Below are 26,678 nucleotides of genomic sequence, written 5' to 3'. Positions count from 1 at the left end.
ATGATGGAAAGCGGCTTGGTCGGCTCTTCGACCACTTCTCTCAGTACCCTCAGGTGGATCCCATCCGGCCCCATCGACTTGTGTACGTCCAAGTGCTGTAGCAGGTCGCCAACCATTTCTTCGTGGATTGCGAGGGCCACATTCTGTTCCCCATCCCCTTCTACCAGCTCAGGGTACTGAGTATCTAGAGAACAACCGGTCTTGCCATTAAAGACTGAGGCAAAGAAGGCATTAAGCACCTCCGCCTTTTCCTCATCTCTTGTTACTATGTTTCCCCCCACATCCAGTAAAGGATAGAGATTCTCCTTAGTCCTCCTGTTCGCGTTAATGTAGTTATAAAAACATTTTCTGTTATCTTTAACAGCAGTAGCCAGATTGAGCTCCAGATGAGCTTTGGCCTTTCTAATTTTGTCCCTGCACAGCCTCGCAACATCCTTATAGTCCTCCTGAGTAGCCCGCCCTCTTTTCCAAAGATTATAAACCCTCTTTTTTTTCCTAAGCTCTAGCCACAACTCTCTGTTCAGCCAGGCCAGTCTTACATGCTGGCTCGTCTTTGGGCACGTGGGGATGGACAGCCATTAAGATTTCCTTCTTGAGGAGTGCCCAGCCTTCCTGGACTCCTCTGCCCTTCAGAACTACCTCCCAAGGGACTCTGCCAACCAGTGTCCTGAACAGCTCAAAGTTTGCCCTCTGGAAGTCCAAGACAGTAGTTTTACTGGTCCTGGTTTCATCACTGCCTACTTGAAACAATAAAAGAGGATAATAGCCTGAGGGCCGTACTAGGGAAGGAAGTTTCTTACATCTTTAACCCGGGCCCCAGGAAGGCAGCAGACCTCCCTGTGCAGCGGGTCTGGTCTGCATATCGGGCCTTCCGCTCCCTTCAGCAGTGAGTCATCAATGAAAATGACCTGTCTTTTACTTTTTACTGGGGAGGTTTTAATGCAGCGGGTAGCCTGATTAGACTTTGGTGACACCTCCAAGTAGGAAGAGCCATCACCCTGGCCATTGTACAGTTGTCCTCGCAGAGCAGTGTACCTGTTCTGCAGAGGCAGCTGGGGAAGTAGGGGAATCACCAGGCAAGTGCACCTGCTACGCTTGTAACGCCGAGCAGGGACCTTTTGCCACTGCCCCCTGTCCCCCAGTTCATCGCCATCTTTGTTAGGGGGAGGAGAGGAGAGGGGGTTCACTGTAGCAGGCACTCTGTCTGCCTGCTGGTCCCCTCCTATTACCTGCTCGCAACGTGGTAGGGGGTGATGTGTTTCTTGTGGAGCCTCTGCTGGCTGCTGTCATGGTTCCGCTCGAGTGGGCAGCCGAGCTCCACCACAGCCGCTCTCTCACTCCCCCTCCTCAAAGAGGAATGGGGAGAAAATATGAGAAAAGGGCTCGAGGATTGAGATAAGGACGAGAAAATCACGCAATAATTATTGTAACGGGCAAACCAGACTCAGCATAAGAAGATAGATAGTAAGATTTATTGCTCATTACTAACAAGCTAGAGAAGTGAGAAACAAAGGAAAGAAACCAAAAGCACCTTCCCCCCCCCATCCACCCTCTTCCACCTCCTCCCCCCGAGTGGCACAGGGGAACGGGGGAATGGGGGTTATGGTCAGTCTACAGCACTTCTTCTCTGCTGCTCCTTCTCGGTCACTCTCGTCCCCTGTGCTGTGGGGTCCCACCCACGGGATACAGTCCTTGATGAACTGATCCGGCGTGGGCTTCCCACAGGCAGCAGCTCTTCCAGAACTGCTCCAGATATGGGTCCGTACCACGGGGTCCATCCCTCAGGAGAAAACTGCTCCAACCTGGCTCCCCCACGGGCAGCAGCTCCTGCCAGGTCACCTGCTCCTGTGTGGTCTCCTCTCCACGGGCTACAGGTCCGGCCCGGAATCTGCTCCGGCAGGGGTCTTCCACAGGCGGCAGCCTCCATCGGTGCAGGGCCACCTGCTCCACCGTGGTCTCCTCCACGGGCTGCAGCATGGAACCCTGCTCCACCGTGGTACTCCATGGGCTGCAGGGGGACATCCTGCTTCACCATGGTCCTCACCACAGGCCGGAGGGGACTTCTGCTCCGGCACCTGGAGCACCTCTCCCCCTCCTTCTACACTGACCTTGGCACCTGCAAGGCTGTTTCTCACTCCCTTGACTCTCCCGGCTGCTGTGTGGCGCAGCGTTTTCTTCCCTGTCTTAAATATGCTCTCACAGAGGCGCAAAACAACATCGCTTATTGGCTCAGATCTGGAAAACAATGGGGCCCTTCCCAAACATGGGGCGGCTTCTAGATCTTTCTCACAGAAACCACCCCTATGGCTCCCTGCTACCAAAACCTTGCCACGTAAACCCACTACAGCTGCCTAAGCCTCAGGGCTGGTATTTGGGGTGTCTCACCCCGGTGCCTTTCTTTCAGGCCTGGCAGGGAGTTGCTCCACCAGTCTATCTCCTGCTCACACTCCCTGATAGCCCTTCACCTCTCCACCTCCTCCTTGAGCTCTGCCACCAGGCTGACCAGGTCATCCACCTGCTCACACCTCACACACATGGTGTCTCTGCCACCCTCAGATGGCAGCAACAGGCATCCCTTCCCTCCAGCGTGTCGACCGCACCACACAGCTTGGTGTCATTGGCAAATGTGCTGATGCTGCACTCAATCTCACTATCCATGTCACCAACAATGATGTTAAACAGTGATGGTCCAGATACTGGCTCCTGAGGAAAGTCGCTCGTTACCAATCTCCACCTTGATGTTGAGCCACTGACCTGCCAAATAGTTCATCCGTGAAATCCATGTCTCTCCAATTTAGAGACAGGGATATCATGGGGGACAGTGTCAAATGCTTGGCACAAGTCCAGGTAGATGATGTCGGTTGCTCTTCTCTTATCCACCAATGCTGTAACCCTGTCATAGAAGGCCACCAGATTTGTCAGGCATGATCTGCCCTTAGTGAAGCCATGTTGGCTGTCACCAATCACCTCCTTATTTTCCATGTGCCTTAGCGTAGTTTCCAGGAGGATCTGCTCCATGACCTTGCCAGGCACGGAGGTGAGACTGACTGGCCTGTAGTTCCCCGGGTCTTCCTTTTTCCCTTTTTAAAAATGGGGGTTATGTTTCCCCTCTTCCAGTCAGTGGGAACTTCACTGGACTGTGATGACTTCTCAAATATGATGGATAGTGGCTTAGCAACTTAATCTGCCAGTTCCCTCAGGACCCTCGGATGCATCTCATCAGGTCCCATGGCCTTGTGCACCTTCAGGTTCCTTAGATGGTCTTGAACCTGATCTTCTCCAGTAGTGGGAGGTTCTTCATTCTCCCAGTCCCTGCCTTTGCCTTCTGGGGCTTGGGCGGTGCGGCTAGAGCTCTTGCCAGTGAAGACTGAGGCAAAAAAAGTCATTGAGTACCTCAGCCCTCTCCCTATCCCAAATAACCAGGTCTCCCGTTTCCTTCCATAGAGGGTCCACAATTTCTAGAATCTTCCCTTTATCATTCCTGTACGTATAGAAGCCTTTCTTGTTGCTTTTGATGTCCCTGGCCAATTTTAATTCTAATAGGGCTTGTGCTTTACTAATCTGATGCCAAGCTGCTCGGACAATTTCTCTGTATTCCTCAGAGGCTACTTTTCCTTGCTTCCACACTCTGCAGGCCTCAGTTTTCTGCTTGAGTTTGGCCAGGAGCTCCTTGTTCAGCCATGCATTTTTGCTTGACTTCATCTTTGTTGGGATGCATCCTTCCTGAGCTTAGAGGAGGTGATCCTTGAAGAATATTAACCAACTTTCTTGGTCCCCTCTTCCCTCCAGGGCTTTGCCCCACGGGACTCTACCAAGCAGATCCCCGAAGAGGCTAAAATCTGTTCTCTCAAAGTCCGGGGTAGCAAGCTTGCTGTGCTCCCTTCCTTGCCGCCTTCAGGATCCTAAATTGCACCATTTTGTGGTCGCTGTAGCCAAGGCTGTTCTTGAGCTTCACATTCCCCACCTTGTTGGTGAGAATGAGGTCCAGCATAGCACCTCTCCTTGTTGGCTCCTCTATCACTTTCATCACTGTATTCCAGAAACCTCCTGGATTGCTTATGTCCTGCTGGGTTGTTCCTCCAACAGATATCTGGGTGGTTGGAGTCCCCCATGTGTGGTGTAAATGCCTGAAGTAACTAGGAAAATAAAACTAACATTCACACTTTTAAGGAAAAGGTACAGCATTGAAGAGGCTTTCAGGGTAGGGCATAACTGCATTATCTGAGCATTCCCTAGGCTCCCAACCTTAGATGCTATCGCGCTGGGGAAACTTGGTGTGCTAGCTCTAAGGAACACCACGGAGCATAGAGTGGAGTGGAGACACCACGGCTAGGCTCTGTAATCAGGTGGGGCCTCGATTGTTCTTGTGCACAAAGCTGCACTTTTTGCCACCCTAAGCCAAAGACCTGTCATGTTTTGACAAATGCTGTACCCTAGTGTACTTTTTGCTCATTATAATATCATTATAATACCAAAACACACCTCCATCCCAAAAGCTACCCGCCTCCAAGGTGCGACCACCCCTCACTGAGCATGCGCTCTGAATTTCTCGGAGCCTATTACTTTAAACGGAGACGGGAAAACTTTACACCAATCATAACTAAGATATGCTTGACTAGAGCCACTCAAGCTCCACCTAAAAGATAGAAAATAATATAAATTGGCCCAAGAGAGAGGGGATGTTAGGGAAGATACCATTGTTAGGGGAGATACCATCCCGAGGACATACAACATCCTTAGGACCTCCTGACTCCTGGGATCAGTCGACGGGCTGAGCCTCTCTTCCCCCCCCATTGGGACGCCTTTGGGTGAGATCTGAATATTTGCTTATAAATCTCTATAGAGTCTTTGATCCTTTTTAACGCGTTTATTTCTAGGCTGCGCACCTGTAACACCTGTAACACCTATAACACCTATAACATCTGTAACACTTGTAACATCTATAACATCTGTAACACCTATAACACCTATAACATCTGTAACACCTATAACACCTGTCACATCTGTAACACCTATAACACCTGTGTATTTCATGCATACTAGCCTGCTTTTGCAGATAGTCACTATCACCGGCAATCCAAAAGAACCTGATTATCTGTTGCTGTAATAAACCATACTTGATTGCATTGTGATAGCTCTCATTAATGCAACTAGGGTGAGGGTGGTTATCCGTGATAGTTCAGTGTTCTGAATCTAACCAGACCCCCAGACGGTTAATGCATTGTTGGTGAATGTCTGAACGGACCCCCAGGTGGTTAATACGTTTTTGGTGAATGTCTGAGCGGACCCCCAGGCGGTTATTACGTTTTTGGTGAATGTCCGAACGGACCCCCAGTTTTGGTGAATGTCCGACTGGTTCAGTACTCTGAATCCAACCGGGCCCGTAACGGTTAATCAGCTACACCCCTTTAACGCGACAGTAAAATTGGCGTAGTCGGCAGGATTGCTATGGATAAACTACTGCAAAAATATAAATGTGCCCCTTCCCAGGCAGGGAAGGAGTTTTCCCAAAAGTTTTGGAAAGATGAGGAGAAAGTGGTAGAGCACATTGAACAGTGTCAGGCTTCACGAAAGATTGGTCAAAGAAAGGGTAAAGGTGCGATTTGTGCTGTGTTAGGAGCTTGTTTGTCTTGTGCTCGGCAAAAAGCTAAGGAAACTCCTGCTCCCAAACTGATCTCTGATGCGGAACATACAGCTTTGAAATCAGAGATTGATGTGTTGAATTCATCATTGGCCTTTGAAAGGGAGATGGGAAAAACATTAGGAATCAGAGTGGATAAACTTTTGGATGAAAATGACAAACTTGTGAGTGAAAATGATAAACTTGTGCATGAGAATAATCATCTTAAACAATTGCTGGAGAGGGTTAGTCATCTGTTAAATAAAGTACAGCCTTGTGCTCCGGTCAAGCAGATTCGTAGATTGCTGCATAGTGTAGAGCCTGAAAGCTGGGACAGTGATTTCTGGTCTGACAGTGATGACGGTGTTGAAGAGATTTCTGATTCTGAACCCCAATCCATTTCCTTGAGACCTTTGGTTAAGACTGAGACTACTGTTGATGATAATGATGAAATCCGCACTACTGTGCGAACGATTCCGTTGCCACCAGCAGAGTTGGTTAAAATACAGGAGAAGTTCTCAAGGCGGTCAGGGGAATCAGAAGTTGAGTATGTGTGTCGAGTTTCTCTTAAAGAAGGAGATCGAATGATGTTGAGTGAGGAAGAAGTAGGAGGCTTTTGGAGACCTGGAGTATTTTTAACCACCACACCAGGAGCTGACCTGGCTGTAGCAGTACAGAAAGCAGCCTGCATTCAGGCGATATATGAAAGAGATGAATTAAGGAAATCCCCTATGTTAGCTCCTATTGATCCAATTCGGTTAACCCCTCTCATCCGTGGACTCCCTGATTGTCTTAAGATGTTTGTAGCAAACACACAAGATCACATACTAGCTGCTTGTAGGGATGATGATAGTGGTTGTAGGCAAAATCCTAACTCCCCTATTCCCACCTGGAGTGAATTGGTACAAGACATAGATAAGTATGGACACCGAATGGGCTGGATTAATTCATCCAGTATTAAATCCCAAGACCACTCTCGGCGAGTCCGCCAAATCCACACTAAAAATCCCAGATATCCCAAATTCAAAGAGAGGTTGAAACCTAATAGGGAACGAGGTGAGTTGTGGTGTCAGCAAAAAAACTCTTATCCCCGGGGAGGGCAATGGGCCACCCTGCTCAGCGGGTATTAGCAATTCAATGGCTCTCTAATGAACACTCTGACCCTATCATTGCCATTCCTTTTGAACCCCCAAAAATATTGGTAAATTTTCTTATTGACACTGGGACCCAAATGTCAGTAATTACACATGAGACAGCACAAACCCTGAGCATAACACCTGGTCAACGCAGGGTTAAATTCACGGGAATCAATGGTGTGGAAAAACAATGCCCCACTGCAAAAATTTCACTCTGGTTGCCAGAGGAACAAAAATTAACCAGGGTAGAAGTATTAGTTGGTGCTGCATATACTAATATTTTAGGATTTGACATACTGCATGGTTGTATGTGGAAACTCCCTGATGGAACTGTGTGGAGTTTCGCGACACATCAAAGGGATTCAGGCACCATGAGACTGAGCCTGTTACAAACATCCGTACCCCTATCCCCTGCTAAAATCATTAATGATCCGCAATATCTGTTGTTGTGGTTGGAGTCCCCCATGAGGACCAGGGCTTGCGAACGTGAGGCTGCTTCTGTCTATAGAGAGCCTCATCTGCTTGGTCTTCCTCATCAGGTGGCCTGTAGCAGACCCCCACTATAATGTCACCTGTCCCTGCCCTCCCTGTAATCCTGACCCATAAGGTCTCTGTCAGCTCCTCATCCATTCACAGGCAGAGCTCCACGCATGCACTCCAGCTGCTCATTGACATAGAGGGTGATGCCCCCTCCTCATCTCTTATGCCTGCCCTTCCTAAAGAGCCTGTGTTCCTCCATTCCAACAGTGCAGTCATGGGAGCCATCCCACAGTATCTCTGTAATGCCAATGAGGTCATAGCTCTGCAGTCGTGTACATTTCTAACTCTTGTTTATTCCTCATGCTAAATATGTTAGTGTAGAGGTATTTAAGTTAGGCCCCTGATGAAGCTGACTTACTGGGGCCAGCTTCCAGTCGACTGGGGCCTCTCCAAATTTCCAAGATTGTTGAAAAACAATTAAAAGAAATCTCACAATAACATCAGCCAGCTCTTTGAGTACCCTGGGATGAATCCCATCAGGCCCCATAGACTTACGTGCATCCAGTTGGAGTAGTAAATCCCCCACAAGTTTGGAATTGGCTGGGAGTTTATCATTTCTACAGTCACGGTCCTGCAACTCAAGGTCCCAGGGCCCCCGTCATCAGTGTTGAAGACAAAGAAGGCATTAAATATCTCTACTTTGTGTATGTCTCTATTTGTGAGGTGCCCATCCTCATCAAGTAATGGACCAATGTTTTCTCTGGTACTCCTTTTGCTGTTAATATACTTAAAGTCCTTTTTGTTGCCTTCCACAGTACTGGCCAGCTTTAACTCTAATTGAGCTTTGGCCTCACAAATTATCTCCCTGCAATGTTGAACAGCATCTCTGTAGTCCTCCCATGTCATCTGACCTCGCTTCCAGTGTCCATACACTTTCCTTTTCTGCCTAAGCTCTAGAAGAAAATGTTCCCCTCAGAAGTGAATCACCGATGACAATAACCATTCTTTTTTTTTCTTGTCAGAGATGGTCATGATGTAGGGGGGGTAGGCTGACTTCCCCTTGGTGACCTCTCCAACCCATAATGACCTTCATCCACATCATAGGAATAGTCAGCATGGATTCACCAAGGGGAAGTCATATTTGAGCAATCTGATATCCTTCTATGATGAGATGACTAGTTGGGTAGATGAGGGGAGAATGGTGGATGTGGTCTACCTTGACTTCAGCAAGGCTTTTCACACTGTCTCCTATAGCATCCTCATAGGCAAGATCAGTAAGTGCAGCCTAGATGACTGGACAGTGAGGTGGATGGATAATTGGCTGGATGGCAGAGCTCAGAGGGTTGTGCTCAGTGGTGCAGTCTAGTTGAAGGCCTGTAGCTAGCAGTGTGCCCCAGGAGTCAGTATTGGGTCCAGTCTTGTTCAACTTATTCATCAACGACCTGGACAATGGAATGAGAGTTTGCTGAGAACACAAAAGCTCGGAGGAGTGGCTAATAGCCTAGAGGGCTGTGCTGCCATTCACAGGGACCTCGACAGGCTGGAGGGTTGGACCGAGAGGAACCTCGTGAAGTTCAACAATGCAAGTGCAGGGTCCTGCACCTAGGGAGGAATAGCCCCAAGCACCAGTACAGGCTGAGGGATGACCTGCTGGAGAGCACCACTACTGAAGCAAGTTCAGAGGAGGGCTACTAAGATGATTAGAGGACTGGAGCACCTGTCATATGAGGACAGGCTGAGAAAACTGGGCCTGTTTAGCCTGAAAAAGGGGAGACTGAGGGGAGGGTGTCAAGAGGGTAGAGCCAGTCTCTTTTTAGTTGTACCCAGTGCCAAGACAAAAGGAAACAGGCACAAATTGAAGCACAAGAAATTCCATATGAATATGAGAATCACAGAATCACACAATTGAAGGGGTTGGAAGGGACCTCAAAAGTTCATGGGGTCCAACCCCCTTGCCAAAGTAGGTTCCTCAGAGCAGGCTGCCCAGGTAGGCATCCAGACAGGCCTTAAATATCTCCAGAGAAGGAGACTCCACAACCTCCCTGGGCAGCCTGTTCCAGTGCTCCATCACCCTCACCGTGAAGAAATTCTTTCACGTGTTGGTGCGGAACTTCCTGTGCTCTATCTTGTGACCATTACTCCTTGTCCTGTCCCTACAAACCACTGAAAAGAGGTTGGCCAAATCCCTCTGTTTCCCACACCTCAGGTATTTATACACATTGATGAGATCCCCTCTCAGTCTTCTTTTCTCCAGGCTGAACAGACACAGGTCTCTCAGCCTTTCCTCATAAGGAAGATGCTCCAGGCCCTGTATCGTCTTTGTGGCCCTCCGCTGAACTCTTTCCAGGAGATCCCTGTCTTTCTTGTACCGGAGAGCCCAAAACTGGATACAGTACTCCAGGTGAGGCCTGACCAGGGCAGAGTAGAGGGGGAGGATTACCTCTCTTGACCTGCTGGCCACACTCCTTTTAATGCCCGCCAGGATCCCATTGGCCCTCTTGGCCACGAGGGCACACTGCTGGCTCATGGTCAGCCTGTCATCCACCAGGACCCCCAGGTCCTTCTCCTCAGAGCTCCCCTCCACCAGGTCGTCCCCCAGCCTGTACTGATACATGCGGTTGTTCCTTCCCAGGTGCAGGACTCTACACTTGCTCTTGTTAAACCTCATTTGGTTTCTTCCTGCCCATCTCTCCAGCCTGTCGAGGTCTCGCTGAATGGCAGCGCAGCCTTCTGGCGTGTCAGCCCCTCCTCCCAGCTTTGTGTCATTGGCGTACTTGCTGAGGGCAGACACTATTCCCTCATTAAGGTCGTCAATGAAGATGTTGAACAAGACCAGACTCAGCACCGACCCCTGGGGAACACCGCTATTCACAGGTCTCCAGCCGGACTCTGTGCTGCCGATCACCACCCTCTGAGCTCGGCCAGTCAGCCAGTTCTCAACCCACCTTACTGTCCACTCCTCTATCCCACACTTTCTCAGCTTTGCTATCAGGATGTCATGGGAGACAGTATCGAAAGCCTTGCTAAAGTCAAGGTAGATGACATCCACTGCTCTCCCCTCATCTACCCAGCTGGTGATGCCATCATAGAAGGCAACGAGGTTGGTCGAGCACGACTTCCCCTTGGTGAATCCATGCTGACTACTCCTCATAACCTTCTTCTCTTCCAATTGCTTGGAGATGGCATCCAGAACGAGCTGTTCCAACACCTTCCCAGGATCAGAGGTGAGACTGACTGGCCTGTAGTTTCCCGGATCCTCCTTCTTGCCCTTCTCGAAGACTGGAGTGACATTGGCTATCCTCCAGTCTTCAGGCACCTCTCCTGTTCTCCAGGACCTTTCAAAAACGATAGAGAGCGGTTTGGCAATCACCTCTGCCAACTCCCTTAGCACACGTGGATGCATCCCATCGGGACCCATGGATTTGTGTTCATTGAGCCCACTCAAATGCTCCCAAACCACTCCCTCATCAACCGGGGGGGAGATCTCCACTTCCCAGACTCTTTCTCCTCCCTCCAGGGTTGAGGAGTCCCGGGGGGGAGTCCTTAAAGCAAAGACTGAAGCAAAGAAAGCATTCAGTATCTCCGCATTCTCAGCATCTCCCGTTACCAGGACACCCCCCGAGGGGGCACTTCTTTACTGTGAGGGTGACAGAGCACTGGAACAGGTTGCCCAGAGAGGTTGTAGAGTCTCCTTCTCTGGAGATATTCAAAACCCTCCTGGATGCCATCCCGTGCAAGGTGTTCTAGGTGAACCTGCTTGGCAGGGGTTTGGACTAGATGATCTTCAGAGGTCCCTTCCAACCTCGGCCATTCTGTGATCATCACTTGTCTGTCCATCAAGTTCCAGAGCCTCATACCTGTTGTATAAGGGCACCTGGAAAGGCGAGGTAGACAGGGAAGGGATTTGTCTGCTTGGGGTGGCAGGCAAACATGTAACATATACATATGTATACATTGTTACATACATACACAGACATTTTCAATTACAGGACATGTCCTGTCAAGTTATAATGAAACATTTTCCCAAGCTGACATACAATGATAAAAATATGCCACAAATCTAACCTTTCCAATCCAACATATGAGGACCTTCTTGAAAGCACAGGTATCTCAGCACAGCAGGGAGTTACTACTGCCACTTGAAAAGAATTTGAAACATCAGTTAACTGCACCTTTGTTTAGTCAATTTGTACTCGTATTCAGGACAGCATCCACTATATTGCCCATCCTGCACATACAGTGCTATTTTTCAATACACAAAGCAGATGCTATTAAGTTATTTGAAGCAGAACTTTAAAATATAATTTCACATTAAAACTATTGTTGCTGTAAACATTTTTGTATTTGAAATACTGAAGAAGAACACCTATTTAAGTTTAGAGCATTATCAGAACTTATTCACTTTGCATAGAATTTTTCAAAGGAAGCAATAGCATCTTGAAAAGGTTAAACATCTGCAAGAACAAGATGATTAAGATGAAAACTAACCACCTTTTAGATAAGGGCAGAAGCCTTCCCAAGCCTGACTGCATCTGTTAGGAAAGCCCAGCAGTCAAGTAAATTTGGCTTCAAGCTAAACTCTTAAAATAAACATATATATGGGTCTTACCTATGTCAGTGAATTATTTTGCTTTATGTGAAGACCTTCAAGCAAATGCCTTAAAAAGGGATCAAAATGATAAACTCATAACCTTCATAGATGTTCAGAAGGACTTCTTTGTATTTCAAAGCACTTATATGTTAACTTAAAGAGCAGGAGGCAGTAGGTAAGAGTTTGATTTTTCAAGATCTATGCTTCTATTAGTCTTAATTTAAAATTTTCCCCTCAAACTTTGTTCCTTAAAACTCTGCTATTTTATCATTTCTACAATCAAAAGAGACTTAAGGGGGAAAAAAAAATAAATACAAAACACTAACATCGAATGCACTGCAAAGCAGCACGAGAAGCTGCATACAGTAGATTACCCCCTTCTTGTCAATTTGAAAGACAAATAAGAAGCAGTATTTTAGGCTCAGGCTTCCAGACAAGCAGCAACATCCTCACAATGCAGCAAAACGTGCAGCGTCAGGGCCAGCGAAAGCATGCAGGCAACGGCTCCACCAGCGGCACATACCCCCCACTAGCTCCGGCTTTCGTCTCGAATCCCAGCGCCAGATTAGCTCAAAGGCTCCTGCTCGCTGCCCCTCCCTTTCCCCCCTTTGCCGCATGGACGATGGGTACTCCGCAACGCGATGCGAGCTCTGCCACACGGGCAGCGAACCCCCCCTCCCCGCCCCCCCCCAGCCCCCTTGGCGCGATCCGCCACGGCGAGGGCGGCGCTCCTGCCCCGCCGCGGCTGGGCGCTGGCAGTGGCCCAACGTGGGGGTAATCCGGTAAAGCGACAGATACCGAAGCAGCCACGCCAGGATTTGAAAAAAAAAAAAAAAACAAGAACCCTTAGCCTTTCTTTTTTTTTTCTTTTTTTTTTTTTTGATACCAACAGGTGTCCAGACCTGCGGCGGGAGAAGGCGACTCTACACAGCCTTTCAAACGCCGCGCCACACGTCCATCCGTTGAGCCGGCGGAGGCTCGGCTCAGCGCGCCGCCACCGCAGTGCTGGTCTGCGGCCGCGCAGGCCACACTCCCCCCACCCGGCTCCCCAGTGCCCGCCCGGGCCCCCCTCTGCCCTGCCTGTCCCGTGCAGGCTTCGGCCAAGGATACATGTTGCACAGCTCTCTGTGTGGTAGTGTCTGGAGATTGGGACTCCCTGAGTAGCTGCTCGTCAGGCTTCCACTCGTACTCCATCTTTGCTTGCTGGAAAACACCAGAAAACAGGAGGACGCGGTTAGCAACGCAGCAGACCCCAGGCCGTGGAGGAAGAAGGGATCAAGCGAGCGGCCAGACCCGGCCCACTCTCACCCCTTTGGTCCGCCAGCCCAGAGCCCGGCCCCATGACCGGCCGGAACCGACCTGTTCCTGCTGCCGCCTACTGAGCGCCGCACCGAGCCGACAGACAGCGCGAATTTGCAATCTGGCCCTAACAGCCGCCTTGCGAACTCCTGGGTCCTAGTGCCAGGCACGCCTCCGACCGCCTGGGCCGCCTCGAACCCGCCAGCGTCGCTGTCAGCCTTTCCCGGGTGCGTCCCACACCGTCAAAACAAGGTGCTTCTTCCTCAGCCCCCCGAATCGAATACAAATAGAAAGCTCCAGCAGCCACGACACGCGAGGGAGGAAGCCGCCCGGACCTGGCCACCTCGGGACACTTGTGGTTGCGAACACCGACAGGAGGTTGCAGCCAACGGAGGAGAAGCAGAGATGAGAAAGCAGACACAGGAGTTAGGAACGTCGTTACTGTTTACCATCTGTTTTACTACTGTGTGATTTGGTTTAATGTTGAGTAGATTTCAGAAGTTCTCAGTGTCACATGTATAAAGAGGGAATAGGTCTGACTACACAAGGAAGGGGGGAAGAAACTTAAAAGAAACTGTTGTGAATACCTAGTGTATCTTATCCTTAGCCTCAAAATATATATTTTAAGGGAGATCTCAGGACAAAAATATCAATTTATACATATGTATATCATATAAATGTATTATATATATATATATTATCATAGTGTTGTGGTTTAACCCAGCAGGCAGCTAAGCACCACACAGCCATTCGCTCACTCCCCCACAGTGGAATGGGAGAGAGAATCGGAAAAAAAGTAAGAGTGCAAGAACTTGAGGGTTGAGATAAGGGCAGTTTAATAAGAAAAGGGAGAAAACAAGAATAAGAAAAAGAAAAGTGTCGTGGTTTAACCCGGCCGGCAGCTAAACACCACGCAGCCGTTCGCTCACCCTCGCCCCTCCCTCTCTGGGATGGGGGAGAGAAATGGAAACTGAAGCCCGTGAGTTGAGATAAAGACAGTTTAATAAGACAGGAAAATAATAATAACAATAACAATAATAATAAAAATAATAATAATACAATGATGATAATAGTACTACTACTAATAATGTGTACAAACAAGTGATGCACAATGCAATTGCTCACCACCTACTGACCGATGCCCAGCCTAACCCCGAGCAGTCCGCCGCCCTTCCCCCGGCTAGCCACCCCTATATATTGTTTAGCATGATGTCAGATGGTATGGAATACCCCTTTGGCCACTTTGGGTCACCTGTCCTGGGTCTGTCCCCTCCCAGCTAGTGCTGCACCCCCAGCCTGCCCGTTGGCAGGACAGAGCGAGAAGCTGAGACGTCCTTGGCTTGGTGTAAGCACTGCTTTGCAGCAATTAAAACATCGGGGTGTTATCAGCACTCTTCTCATCCTAAGCCAAAACATAGCATTCTACCAGCTACTAGGAAGAAAATTAACTCTGTCCTAACTGAAACCAGGACATCTATCCACCCCTTATTCCATACCATTTATGTCATGCTCAGGTTACACTCTTTCCCATACATTCTAATTAATCACCATTTTCATGTAGGGTATATAGTAGTCATGGTAGTGATGACATACAGTATTATATAGTAATTAACATGATACAATTCAGTTCATGGGCTATTCTCACCCAGTATTAAATCTCCTTGAGGTACACACCGGACCTCTCCGTTCTTTTGCATCACCCACCAAGTGTATCCAGGTCCCTGAGCGAAAGCAATTCCACGAATGGGTTTGCCTTTTCCTGAGGCAGGAGTAGCCCAGACTGTTTTACCCAACATATTTCTTACATGCACTACAGGAACTTTATCCCCTTCTACAGTACGTAACAGGTTTGATTGGGCGGGTCCAGCTCGGTTGGTAGATCCCCTAGTATTGACGTATCCCAATTTTTGAATGTCCCAGCGCCCATTGCTTTCAATGTAGTCTTTAACAGTCCATTGTATCGTTCAACTTTCCCGGAGGCTGGTGCATGATAGGGGATGTGATACACCCACTCAATACCATGCTCTTTGGCCCAAGTGTCTATAAGGTTGTTTCGGAAATGAGTCCCATTGTCTGACTCTATTCTTTCTGGGGTGCCACGTCGCCATAGGACTTGCTTTTCAAGGCCCAGGATAGTGTTCCGGGCGGTGGCATGAGGCACAGGATATGCTTCCAGCCATCCGGTGGTTGCTTCCACCATTGTAAGTACATGGCGCTTGCCGTTGCGAGTTTGAGGGAGTGTGATGTAATCAATCTGCCAGGCCTCTCCGTATTTATATTTCAGCCATCATCCTCCATACCAAAGAGGCTTTGACCATTTGGCTTGCTTGATTGCTGCACGTTTCACAGTCATGAATAACCTGTGCTACAGCGTCCACGGTCAGGTCCACCCCTTGATCACGAGCCCATCTGTATGTTGCGTCTCTACCTTGATGGCCTGAGGTGTCATGGGCCCATCGGGCTATAAATAATTCACCTTTATGCTGCCAATCCAGGTCCACCTGAGCTACTTCAATCTTAGCAGCCTGATCCACCTGCTGGTTGTTTTGATGTTCTTCAGTAGCCCGATTCTTGGGCACATGAGCATCTACGTGGCGTACTTTCACAGCCAGGTTCTCTACCCGAGCAGCAATATCTTGCCACAATGCAGCAGCCCAGATGGGTTTGCCCCTACGCTGCCAGTTGTTTTGCTTCCATTGCTGTAACCATCCCCACAGGGCATTTGCTACCATCCATGAATCGGTGTAGAGATAGAGAACTGGCCATTTTTCTCCTTCAGCAATGTCTAAAGCCAGCTGAATGGCTTTCACTTCTGCAAACTGACTCGATTCACCTTCTCCCTCAGCAGCTTCTGCAACTCGTCGCGTAGGACTCCATACAGCAGCCTTCCATCTCCGATGCTTCCCCACAATACGACAGGACCCATCAGTGAACAGGGCATATTTCTTTTCATTCTCTGGCAACTGGTTGTACAGTGGGGCTTCTTCAGCACGACCCACCTCCTCCTCTGATGATATCCCAAAGTATTTGCCTTCTGGCCAGTCCATGATCACTTCCAATATTCCTGGGCGACTGGGGTTTCCTATTCGAGCCCGCTGAGTAATCAGTGCAACCCACTTGCTCCATGTAGCATCAGTTGCATGATGCGTAGAGGGGACCCTTCCCTTGAACATCCAGCCTAGTACCGGCAATCGGGGTGCTAGGAGGAGCTGCGCTTCAGTACCGACCACCTCCGCAGCAGATCGAACTCCTTCATATGCTGCCAATATCTCCTTTTCAGTTGGAGTATAGCGGGCCTCAGATCCTCTGTATCCCCGACTCCAAAACCCCAGGGGCCGACCTCGAGTTTCCCCAGGTTCTTTCTGCCAGAGGCTCCAGGTGGGGCCGTTCTCCCCGGCTTCAGTGTAGAGCACATTCTTTACATCTGGTCCTGTTCGAACTGGCCCAAGGGCTACTGCATGGACTATTTCCTGCTTGATTTGTTCAAAGGCTTGTCGTTGTTCAGGGCCCCATTCAAACTCATTCTTCTTACGGGTTACTTGGTAGAGCGGGTTTACAATCAGACTGTAATTTGGGATGTGCATTCTCCAAAACCCCACAACACCTAGGAAAGTCTGTGTTTCTTTTTTGTTAGTTGGTGGAGACATAGCTGTTATTTTGTTGATCACATCCATTGGGATTTGACGACATCCATCTTGCCATTTTATTCCTAAAAACTGGATCTCTCGTGCAGGTCCTTTGACTTTATTTTCTTTTATGGCAAAACCGGCTTTCAGAAGGATTTGGACTATTTTCTTCCCTTTCTCGAAAACTTCCTCTGCTGTGTCACCCCACACAATAATGTCATCGATGTACTGCAAGTGTTCAGGAGCTTCCCCCTGCTCTAGCGCAGACTGGATCAGTCCATGGCAAATGGTAGGGCTGTGTTTCCACCCCTGGGGCAGCCTATCCCAAGTATATTGGACTCCCCTCCAAGTGAAGGCAAATTGTGGCCTGCACTCTGCTGCTAGAGGGATGGAGAAAAATGCATTAGCGATATCAATTGTGGCGTACCACTTGGCTGCCTTCGATTCAAGTTCGTACTGGAGTTCCAGCATGTCCGGCACTGCAGCACTCAGTGGTGGCGTCACTTCGTTCAGGCCACGATAGTCCACTGTTAGTCTCCACTCGCCATTAGACTTTCTCACTGGCCATATGGGACTATTGAAAGGTGAATGGGTCTTGCTGATCACTCCTTGGCTCTCCAATTGACAAATTAGCTTATGGATGGGGATCAGGGAGTCTCGGTTAGTGCGATCTTGCCGCCGGTGCACAGTTGTGGTAGCGATTGGCACTTGCTGTTCTTTGACCCTCAGCAACCCCACAACAGAGGGGTCCTCTGAGAGACCAGGCAAGGTAGATAATTGTTTAATGCCCTCTGTCTCTAAGGCAGCTATACCAAAAGCCCACCGGAACCCTTTTGGGTCCTTGCAATATCCTCTTCTAAGATAGTCTATGCCAAGGATACATGGAGCATCCGGGCCAGTCACAATGCGGTGCTTTTCCCACTCATTCCCAGTCAGACTCACTTCAGCCTCCAATACAGTCAACTGCTGAGATCCCCCTGTCACTCCACAAATATAGATGGGCTCTGGTCCTTTATAGCTCGATGGCATTATAGTACATTGTGCACCGGTGTCTACTAAAGCCTTATACTTCTGTGCGCGTGATGTGCCAGGCCATCGAATCCACACAGTCCAATAAACTCGATTGTCCCTTTCCTCCCCCTGGCTGGAGGCAGGGCCCCCCTAATCCTGGTCAGAATCTTCTTCGTTTCTGTGTTTGAAGGACTGTCTGCTGGAAGTTGGAGCAGCAAACTTTTTGGAGAATCCCTTTTTCCTGATTGTTTTCTTTTGCAACTCACGTACCCGTGCCTCTAGGGTCGCGGTAGATTTTCCATCCCATTTTCTCATGTCCTCTCCATGGTCTCGTAAGTAAAACCACAGGGTGGCACGGGGTGCGTACCCACCATATCGTCTTCCTTGTGTGGGTGAACGCCTACCCCTGACAGCTGAGACACTGCTTTGTACAGGTACGGAGGAGAATAATCTCTCTTCAAGTTGGTGAACCTTTTCAGAAAGTTTCTCCCAAGTGTTCTCTTTCGGTCGTTGGACACTGGTTGGTTCAGGTTGGGGGGAAGATAGATTCTCTTCAAGTTGGTGGAACTCTTCAGAAAGTTTCTCCACAGCTGAGACGCAGGCCTGTAAGGAAGAGGAAAGACTTTCTTCGTACTGCCGGAGTTGTTTAGCCACTTCATCCACTGTGGGTTCCTCATCCTCTTTCCAGGCCATTATTGCCAATGAGCTGGCATATGATGATGGTGCACTCCGTACAAACTTCCGCCACATGGGTCGTGTACACTTGACTTCATCTGGGTCTTTGGATGTTTGTCTGAGGTCTGGATCCTCAAAAATCACTTCCCGTACGGCTAATTCTCTCAGGTACTGGATTCCCTTCTCCATAGTGGTCCACTTGCCTGGTAGACATAAAAGTTCTTCCTTGAAGGGATACCTTTCCCTCACAGCTGAGAGGAGACGCCTCCAGAGGCTGTTGGATTGTGCTCCATCTGCAATTGCTTTGTCAATGCCGGCGTCTCGAGCAAGGGATCCCAGCCGCTTGGCTTCCCTGCTGTCTAATTCCACACAATTGGCTCCAGAGTCCCAGCACCGGAGCAGCCAGGTGACAAGCTGCTCACCTATACAGCGACCAAAATCTTTTCGCACATCTCGTAGCTCACGTTCGTTTAGGCTTCGGGTAGTTACTGTTGCTTTTTCGGCATCCTCATCTTCCTCCTCCTGAATCCTTGATGGCCCAGCGTCGTCGTCATCTTTGTCATCTCTATACCTAGATTTGGCAGAAGCCTTACCTGGATTGGCAGAAGACTCTCTGCGTTCTAAACGACCTGAATCTCTATACCATTTTTTCACCTTCTCTACAGGGGCAGCTTGCACTGCTACAGCTCGTTTCTCTGACCCCGTTACAGGGGTTGAAATACCCTCTGCAGGGTCAACTTGCACTGCTACAGCTCGTTTCTCTGACCCCGTTACAGGGGTTGGAATACCCTCTGCAGGGTCAACTTGCACTGCTACAGCTCGTTTCTCTGACACGGCCACAGGAGCTGGAGCGGCTGCAGGAGCTGGAGTGGCTTCAGGAGCTGGAGCTGGAGCGGCTGCAGGAGCTGGGACTGGAGCGGCTGCAGGAGCTGGAGCTGGAGCGGCTGCAGGAACCGGATCTGGAGTGGCTGCAGGAGCTGGAACTGGAGCAGCTGCAGGAGCTGGGACTGGAGCGGCTGCAGAGTCCACTGTAGGGGTCACAGTGGCCGTTGGATCTGTCACAGGGCTTGGAGTGGCCGCAGGGTCTGTCACTAAGTTGATAGCAGTATCAATGGCAGCTCGATAGGCATGAGCCAGGCCCCAGCACGTTACAATGATTTGTGTCACTTTGGAACTGCCAGAATCATGACACCTTTTTTTCAAGCATTCTGCCAGTTTTTGAGGATTTTGCCATTGTTCAGGGGTGAATTTCCAAAACACTGGGGGTGCCAACTGCTCTAGATGCCTGCCCATATCCTCCCATACTCCCTGCCACCCACAACTATACTGCCTCCGGGCAGATCTCCGGATGAGCTTCCTAAGTAGTTGTTTAACTTTAAGCAGAATCTGAAGTGCATTCAGGAGGCAGAACAACAAGACTATGGTGGTCTGAGTATCCCAAGAATATTCAATATCTTGGAGAGCTATTGTGACAAGCTCAGGGGATAAGAGGGTGGTGAAGGAGGAAGGCAGAGTGATCCAGGAGGATACAGGGGTGGTGAAGGAGAAAGGGAGAGTAATCAAGTAAGAAAAAATATCTTCCCCTTTCCCCTCCACAGATTGACTCCCTAATGGAGAAAAACAATAGGTATAATTGCTAATAGTTCCCAAGATACTGTTTCCAAAGTACAGAGTCCATGATGTTACTGAGTATAAATACCAAGTTAGAGTCATGACCAGATATCTTATCGTCTCATAAGCCATTGCTATAACACTCAGTACCATAATGATCTGAAACCAGGGCCCGGAGAGGATAAACAACACGACAGAGAGCAAATACGGAAAATAATGTACTATAATACTCAATTTGGAAAACAGGCGCAGCAGACTTGAGATTAAAGCAATCAGCATCATGACAAGTGACTATTAAGCAGGTCTAATCCTTACACCAATTTTAGTTTAACACACTCTGGTCAGATCTGCCGTTATCTCAACCTTTCGAGCCCCACGTTGGGCGCCAAAAAGACTGTCGTGGTTTAACCCGGCCGGCAGCTAAACACCACGCAGCCGTTCGCTCACCCTCCCCCCTCCCTCTCTGGGACGGGGGAGAGAAATGGAAAGTGAAGCCTGTGAGTTGAGATAAAGACAGTTTAATAAGACACGAAAATAATAATAATAAAAATAATAATAACAATAATAATAATAATGATACAATGGTGATAATAGGAAAGTAATAATAATATGTACAAACAAGTGATGCACAATGCAATTGCTCACCACTCGCTGACCGATGCCCAGCCTAACCCCGAGCAGTCCGGCCCCCTCCCCCCAGCTAGCCACCCCTATATATTGTTTAGCATGACGTCAGATGGTATGGAATACCCCTTTGGCTAGTTTGGGTCACCTGTCCTGGGTCTGTCCCCTCCCAGCTCTTACTGCACCCCCAGCCTGCCCATTGTCTACTAAAGCCTTATACTTCTGTGCGTCTGACGTTAAATCCACACAGTCCAATAAACTCGATTGTCCCTTTCCTTCCCCTGGCTGGAGTCAGGGCCCCCTAATCCTGGTCAGAATCTTCAAAGTTTCTCCCAAGAGAAAAGTTTCTCCCAAGAAACTTTTCAAAGTTTCTCCCAAGTGTTCTCTTTTTGTTGGTGGACACTGGTTGGTTCAGGTGGGGAGGAAGATAGATTCTCTTTAAGTTGGTGGAACTCTTCAGAAAGTTTCTCCACAGCCGAGACTCAGGCTTGTAAGGAAGAGGAGAGACTTTCAAGGATCCAAAAGGGTACCAGTGGGCTTTTGGCCTATCTGCTTTGAGCACAGAGAAGATTAGGCACTCTAATGCCTCCACTCTAATGGTGAGTGGAGGCTAACAGTGGACTATCGAGGCCTGAACGAAGTCACGCCACCGCTGAGTGCTGCAGTGCCGGACATGCTAGAACTTCATTACGTACTAGAGTCAAAGGCAGCCAAGTGGTACACCACAATTGATATTGCTAATGCATTTTTCTCCATCCCTTTGGCAGCAGCATGCAGGCCGCAGTTTGCTTTCAATCGGAGGGGCATCCAATACACCTGGAACTGACTGCCCCAGGGGATATCAGCCTTACCATTTGGCACACTTAGCATAGGGAGATTAATAAAATGTATTGCCTATTGCTGACAGTCTGGAGCAGTGAGAAAGAAAGAAACAAGCTGGGGGCACCTTCTCCCATCTACTCTCTTCCACCTCCTCCCTGCCCTGAGTGGCACGGGGAGGGCCGGGTGTGGGAGCTGTGGTCAGTCCATGGTGCTTCATTTCCCCTGCTCCTTCACAGTCACTCTCTCTCCTGCTCTGGTGTGGGGTCCCTCCTGCGGGGTGCCATCCTTCCTGGGCTGGTCCTGTGGGGGGAGCTCTATGGGCAGGGGCTCTTCAGGAGCTGCTCCAAGTGTGGGTCTGTGCCGCAGGGTCCATCCGTCAGGAGCAGGTTGCTGTGGCTTGGGACCCCCACAGGCAGCAGATCCCCACCCCCCAATCACCTGCTCCTGCATAGGCTCCTCTTCACGGGCTGCAGTGTGGAGATCTGCTCCACCATGGTACACAATGGACTGCAGGGGCATGGCCTGCTACAGCACGGAGGGGGGCTTCAGCTCTGTCACCTGGAGCACCTCCTCCCCCTCCTTCTTCACTGACCTTGGTGTCTGCAGTGAGGTTTCTCACTCCTCGTTCTCCCAGATGCTGTTGTGCAGCAGGTTTTTATTTTATTTTATTTTATTTTATTTTATTTTATTTTATTTTATTTTAATTTTATTTTATTTTATTTTATTTTATTTTATTTTATTTTATTTTATTTTATTTTTTATTTTATTTCATTTTCTGTTTTGTTGTTGTTGTTGTTTTGTGTTTTCCTTTTCTTGGGTGTGCTCTCACAGAGGCACAAACTGGATCATCCATGGCTCAGCTCTGGGCAGTGGTGAGTCCCTTTGGAGGCATCTGAAACTGGCCCTTATCTTACATGGGGCAGCTTCTGGATTCTTCTTGTGAAATATGTTCATCTGATTCATGTCAGTATGGAACAATGAAAAGTGTTCATCAGGAGGACTGACTTTTTCACATCAAGAACCCATCCCTCCCCTCCTTTTCCTGTTTCTACTTTTTATTGCTGAGTGTGACATCATATGGTATGGAATATCCCTTTGGTTAGTTTAGGTCAGCTGCCCTGGTGATGTTTCTTTTCTCACTTTTTTGCCCACCCCCTAGGAGGGTTAGAGATGCTAACAGAGATTCCCAATGCTGTGCCAGCACTGCTCAGCAGCAGACACAACACTGGTGTGATACCAGTGCTGTTCTAGCTACAAGTGCAGAGCACAGCACTGTATGGGCTGCTGCCGGGAAAGTTAACATTCCAGCCAGACCCAGTACAACCTCCACCCCTTATTCCATAACATTTGTGTCACTCTCAGATCCCCCATACTTTAGCATGTAAGTATTCTCATCACCGTTATTCCTTGTCCTTTAACAGATTAATAGGCAGGTATATCTTTTCATTCTATAAGTCTTTCTTGGAAAAATGTTCATAAGAACTGTTGAAGATTTGGTCTTCATTTGTCAAAGTGGTCACTCAGGGCAAGCGGAGTTGTATGTCTGGATGCCAGCACCAGCTTAGCTCAAGTCCTTGTTGCACTGCCCGGTTCCTTGCAAAGCTGACCTGTTGTTAATCGCTTTCAGCGTCTACCTACAAAATATATCTTAGATTACAGATTAGTTTTCTCTCAAGGTTAAATCTCCTTGAGGCACGCACTTGATATCGCCATATTTTTGCATGACCCAACAGGTATACACCAGTCCTTGGGCGAAGACAATCCCACAGTGGGTTTGTCTTTTCGCGAGGCAGGAGCAACCCACACTGCCTTCCCCATCCACCTTCCTACATGCACTACGGGAACTTTAGCTCCTTTCACTGTGTGTAGGGGTTTTGTTTCGGCAGGACCAGCACAGCTGTCAGACCCCTATTGTCAACTAGCCAAGTGGCTTCTGGTAGATGTCCCATTGTTTTCATGAGTGCACCATCATCATATGCCAGCTCATTGGCAATAATGGCCTGGAAAGAGGATGAGGAACCCACAGTGGATGAAGCGGCTATACAACTCCGGCAGTACGAAGAAAGACTCTCCTCTTCCTTACAGGCCTGCGTCTCAGCTGTGGAGAAACTTTCTGAAAAGGTTCACCAACTTGAAGAGAATCTATCGTCCTCCCCACCTGAACCAACCAGTGTCCACCGACCAAAAGAGAACACCTGGGAGAAACTTTCTGAAAAGGTTCACCAACTTGAAGAGAGATTATTCTCCTCCGTACCTGTACAAAGCAGTGTCTCAGCTGTCAGGGGTAGGCGTTCACCCACACAAGGAAGACGATATGGTGGGTACGCACCCCGTGCCACCCTGTGGTTTTACTTACGAGACCATGGAGAGGACATGAGAAAATGGGATGGAAAATCTACCGTGACCCTTGAGGCACGGGTACGTGAGTTGCAAAAGAAAACAATTGGGAAAAAGGGATTCTCCGAAAAGTTTGCTGCTCCAACTTCCAGCAGACAGTTCTTTAAACACAGAAACAAAGAAGATTCTGACCAGGATTAGGGGGCCCTGACTCCAGCCAGGGGAAGGAAAGGGACAATCGAGTTTATTGGACTGTGTGGATTTAACGTCAGACGCACAGAAGTATAAGGCTTTAGTAGACAACGGTGCACAATGTACTATAATGCCATCGAGCTATAAAGGGCCAGAGCCCATCTGTATTTGTGGAGTGACAGGGGGATCTCAGCAGTTGACTGTATTGGAGGCTGAAGTGAGTCTGACTGGGAATGAGTGGGAAAAGCACCGCATTGTGACTGGCCTGGATGCTCCATGTATCCTTGGCATAGACTATCTTAGAAGAGGATATTGCAAGGACCCAAAAGGGTTCCGGTGGGCTTTTGGTATAGCTGCCTTAGAGACAGAGGGCATTAAACAATTATCTACCTTGCCTGGTCTCTCAGAGGACCCCTCTGTTGTGGGGTTGCTGAGGGTCGAAGAACAGCAAGTGCCAATCGCTACCACAACTGTGCACCGGCGGCAAGATCGCACTAACCGAGACTCCCTGATCCCAATCCATAAGCTAATTTGTCAATTGGAGAGCCAAGGAGTGATCAGCAAGACTCATTCACCTTTCAATAGTCCCAAATGGCCAGTGCGAAAGTCTAATGGCGAGTGGAGACTAACAGTGGACTATCGTGGCCTGAACGAAGTCACGCCACCACTGAGTGCTGCAGTGCCGGACATGCTGGAACTCCAGTACGAACTTGAATCGAAGGCAGCCAAGTGGTACGCCACAATTGATATCGCTAATGCATTTTTCTCCATCCCTCTAGCAGCAGAGTGCAGGCCACAATTTGCTTTGATTTGGAGGGGAGTCCAATATATTTGGAATCGGCTGCCCCAGGGGTGGAAACACAGCCCTACCATTTGCCATGGACTGATCCAATCTGCGCTGGAGCAGGGGGAAGCTCCTGAACGCCTGCAGTACATCGATGACATTATTGTGTGGGGTGACACAGCAGAGGAAGTTTTCGAGAAAGGGAAGAAAATAGTCCAAATCCTTCTGAAAGCCGGTTTTGCCATAAAAGAAAATAAAGTCAAAGGACCTGCACGAGAGATCCAGTTTTTAGGAATAAAATGGCAAGATGGATGTCGTCAAATCCCAATGGATGTGATCAACAAAATAACAGCTATGTCTCCACCAACTAACAAAAAAGAAACACAGACTTTCCTAGGTGTTGTGGGGTTTTGGAGAATGCACATCCCAAATTACAGTCTGATTGTAAACCCGCTCTACCAAGTAACCCGTAAGAAGAATGAGTTTGAATGGGGCCCTGAACAACGACAAGCCTTTGAACAAATCAAGCAGGAAATAGTCCATGCAGTAGCCCTTGGGCCAGTTCGAACAGGACCAGATGTAAAGAATGTGCTCTACACTGAAGCCGGGGAGAACGGCCCCACCTGGAGCCTCTGGCAGAAAGAACCTGGGGAAACTCGAGGTCGGCCCCTGGGGTTTTGGAGTCGGGGATACAGAGGATCTGAGGCCCGCTATACTCCAACTGAAAAGGAGATATTGGCAGCATATGAAGGAGTTCGATCTGCTGCGGAGGTGGTCGGTACTGAAGCGCAGCTCCTCCTAGCACCCCGATTGCCGGTACTAGGCTGGATGTTCAAGGGAAGGGTCCCCTCTACGCATCATGCAACTGATGCTACATGGAGCAAGTGGGTTGCACTGATTACTCAGCGGGCTCGAATAGGAAACCCCAGTCGCCCAGGAATATTGGAAGTGATCATGGACTGGCCAGAAGGCAAATACTTTGGGATATCATCAGAGGAGGAGGTGGGTCGTGCTGAAGAAGCCCCACTGTACAACCAGTTGCCAGAGAATGAAAAGAAATATGCCCTGTTCACTGATGGGTCCTGTCGTATTGTGGGGAAGCATCGGAGATGGAAGGCTGCTGTATGGAGTCCTACGCGACGAGTTGCAGAAGCTGCTGAGGGAGAAGGTGAATCGAGTCAGTTTGCAGAAGTGAAAGCCATTCAGCTGGCTTTAGACATTGCTGAAGGAGAAAAATGGCCAGTTCTCTATCTCTACACCGATTCATGGATGGTAGCAAATGCCCTGTGGGGATGGTTACAGCAATGGAAGCAAAACAACTGGCAGCGTAGGGGCAAACCCATCTGGGCTGCTGCATTGTGGCAAGATATTGCTGCTCGGGTAGAGAACCTGGCTGTGAAAGTACGCCACGTAGATGCTCATGTGCCCAAGAATCGGGCTACTGAAGAACATCAAAACAACCAGCAGGTGGATCAGGCTGCTAAGATTGAAGTAGCTCAGGTGGACCTGGATTGGCAGCATAAAGGTGAATTATTTATAGCCCGATGGGCCCATGACACCTCAGGCCATCAAGGTAGAGACGCAACATACAGATGGGCTCGTGATCAAGGGGTGGACCTGACCGTGGACGCTGTAGCACAGGTTATTCATGACTGTGAAACGTGCAGCAATCAAGCAAGCCAAATGGTCAAAGCCTCTTTGGTATGGAGGATGATGGCTGAAATATAAATACGGAGAGGCCTGGCAGATTGATTACATCACACTCCCTCAAACTCGCAACGGCAAGCGCCATGTACTTACAATGGTGGAAGCAACCACCGGATGGCTGGAAGCATATCCTGTGCCTCATGCCACCGCCCGGAACACTATC

At 48.9% G+C, this 26,678-nt stretch overlaps 2 protein-coding genes across 13 annotated transcripts in view; one reads left to right on the top strand and one right to left on the bottom strand.

The window, feature by feature from the left end:
• The window catches only part of LOC113842230 (uncharacterized), a 58,627-nt gene extending 45,769 nt beyond the window's left edge, over positions 1–12,858 (top strand). For both annotated transcript variants that reach the window (XR_003494551.3, XR_003494550.3), the window contains exon 4: positions 12,720–12,858. The gene's annotated coding sequence lies outside the window, so the exon portion shown is untranslated. The remainder of the gene's footprint in view (positions 1–12,719) is intronic.
• LOC101797198 (RNA-directed DNA polymerase from mobile element jockey) overlaps positions 1–13,265 on the bottom strand; it is a 30,613-nt gene extending 17,348 nt beyond the window's left edge. For 5 of the 11 annotated variants that reach the window (XR_011805644.1, XR_011805645.1, XR_011805646.1 and 2 more), the window contains exons 1-2: positions 13,136–13,265; positions 11,302–13,030 (exon numbers count right to left, since the gene is read on the bottom strand). Coding sequence is in view for 3 of the 11 variants with exons in the window: in XM_072030630.1 (XP_071886731.1) it covers positions 9,329–10,654 (1,326 nt within the window). In the remaining 8 variants the exon portion in view is untranslated. Of the gene's footprint in view, positions 1–1,450; positions 13,031–13,135 lie in introns of those variants that run through there. The other 6 variants (XR_011805643.1, XR_011805650.1, XR_011805649.1 and 3 more) reach the window with 5 other exon arrangements.
• Between the last annotated feature and the right edge of the window lie 13,413 nt (positions 13,266–26,678).

This window comes from Anas platyrhynchos, chromosome W (genome assembly GCF_047663525.1).
Source record: "Anas platyrhynchos isolate ZD024472 breed Pekin duck chromosome W, IASCAAS_PekinDuck_T2T, whole genome shotgun sequence".
Lineage (NCBI taxonomy): Eukaryota > Metazoa > Chordata > Aves > Anseriformes > Anatidae > Anas > Anas platyrhynchos.
Note: the sequence above shows the minus strand (reverse complement) of the source record. Positions and strands in the feature narration are given on the sequence as shown.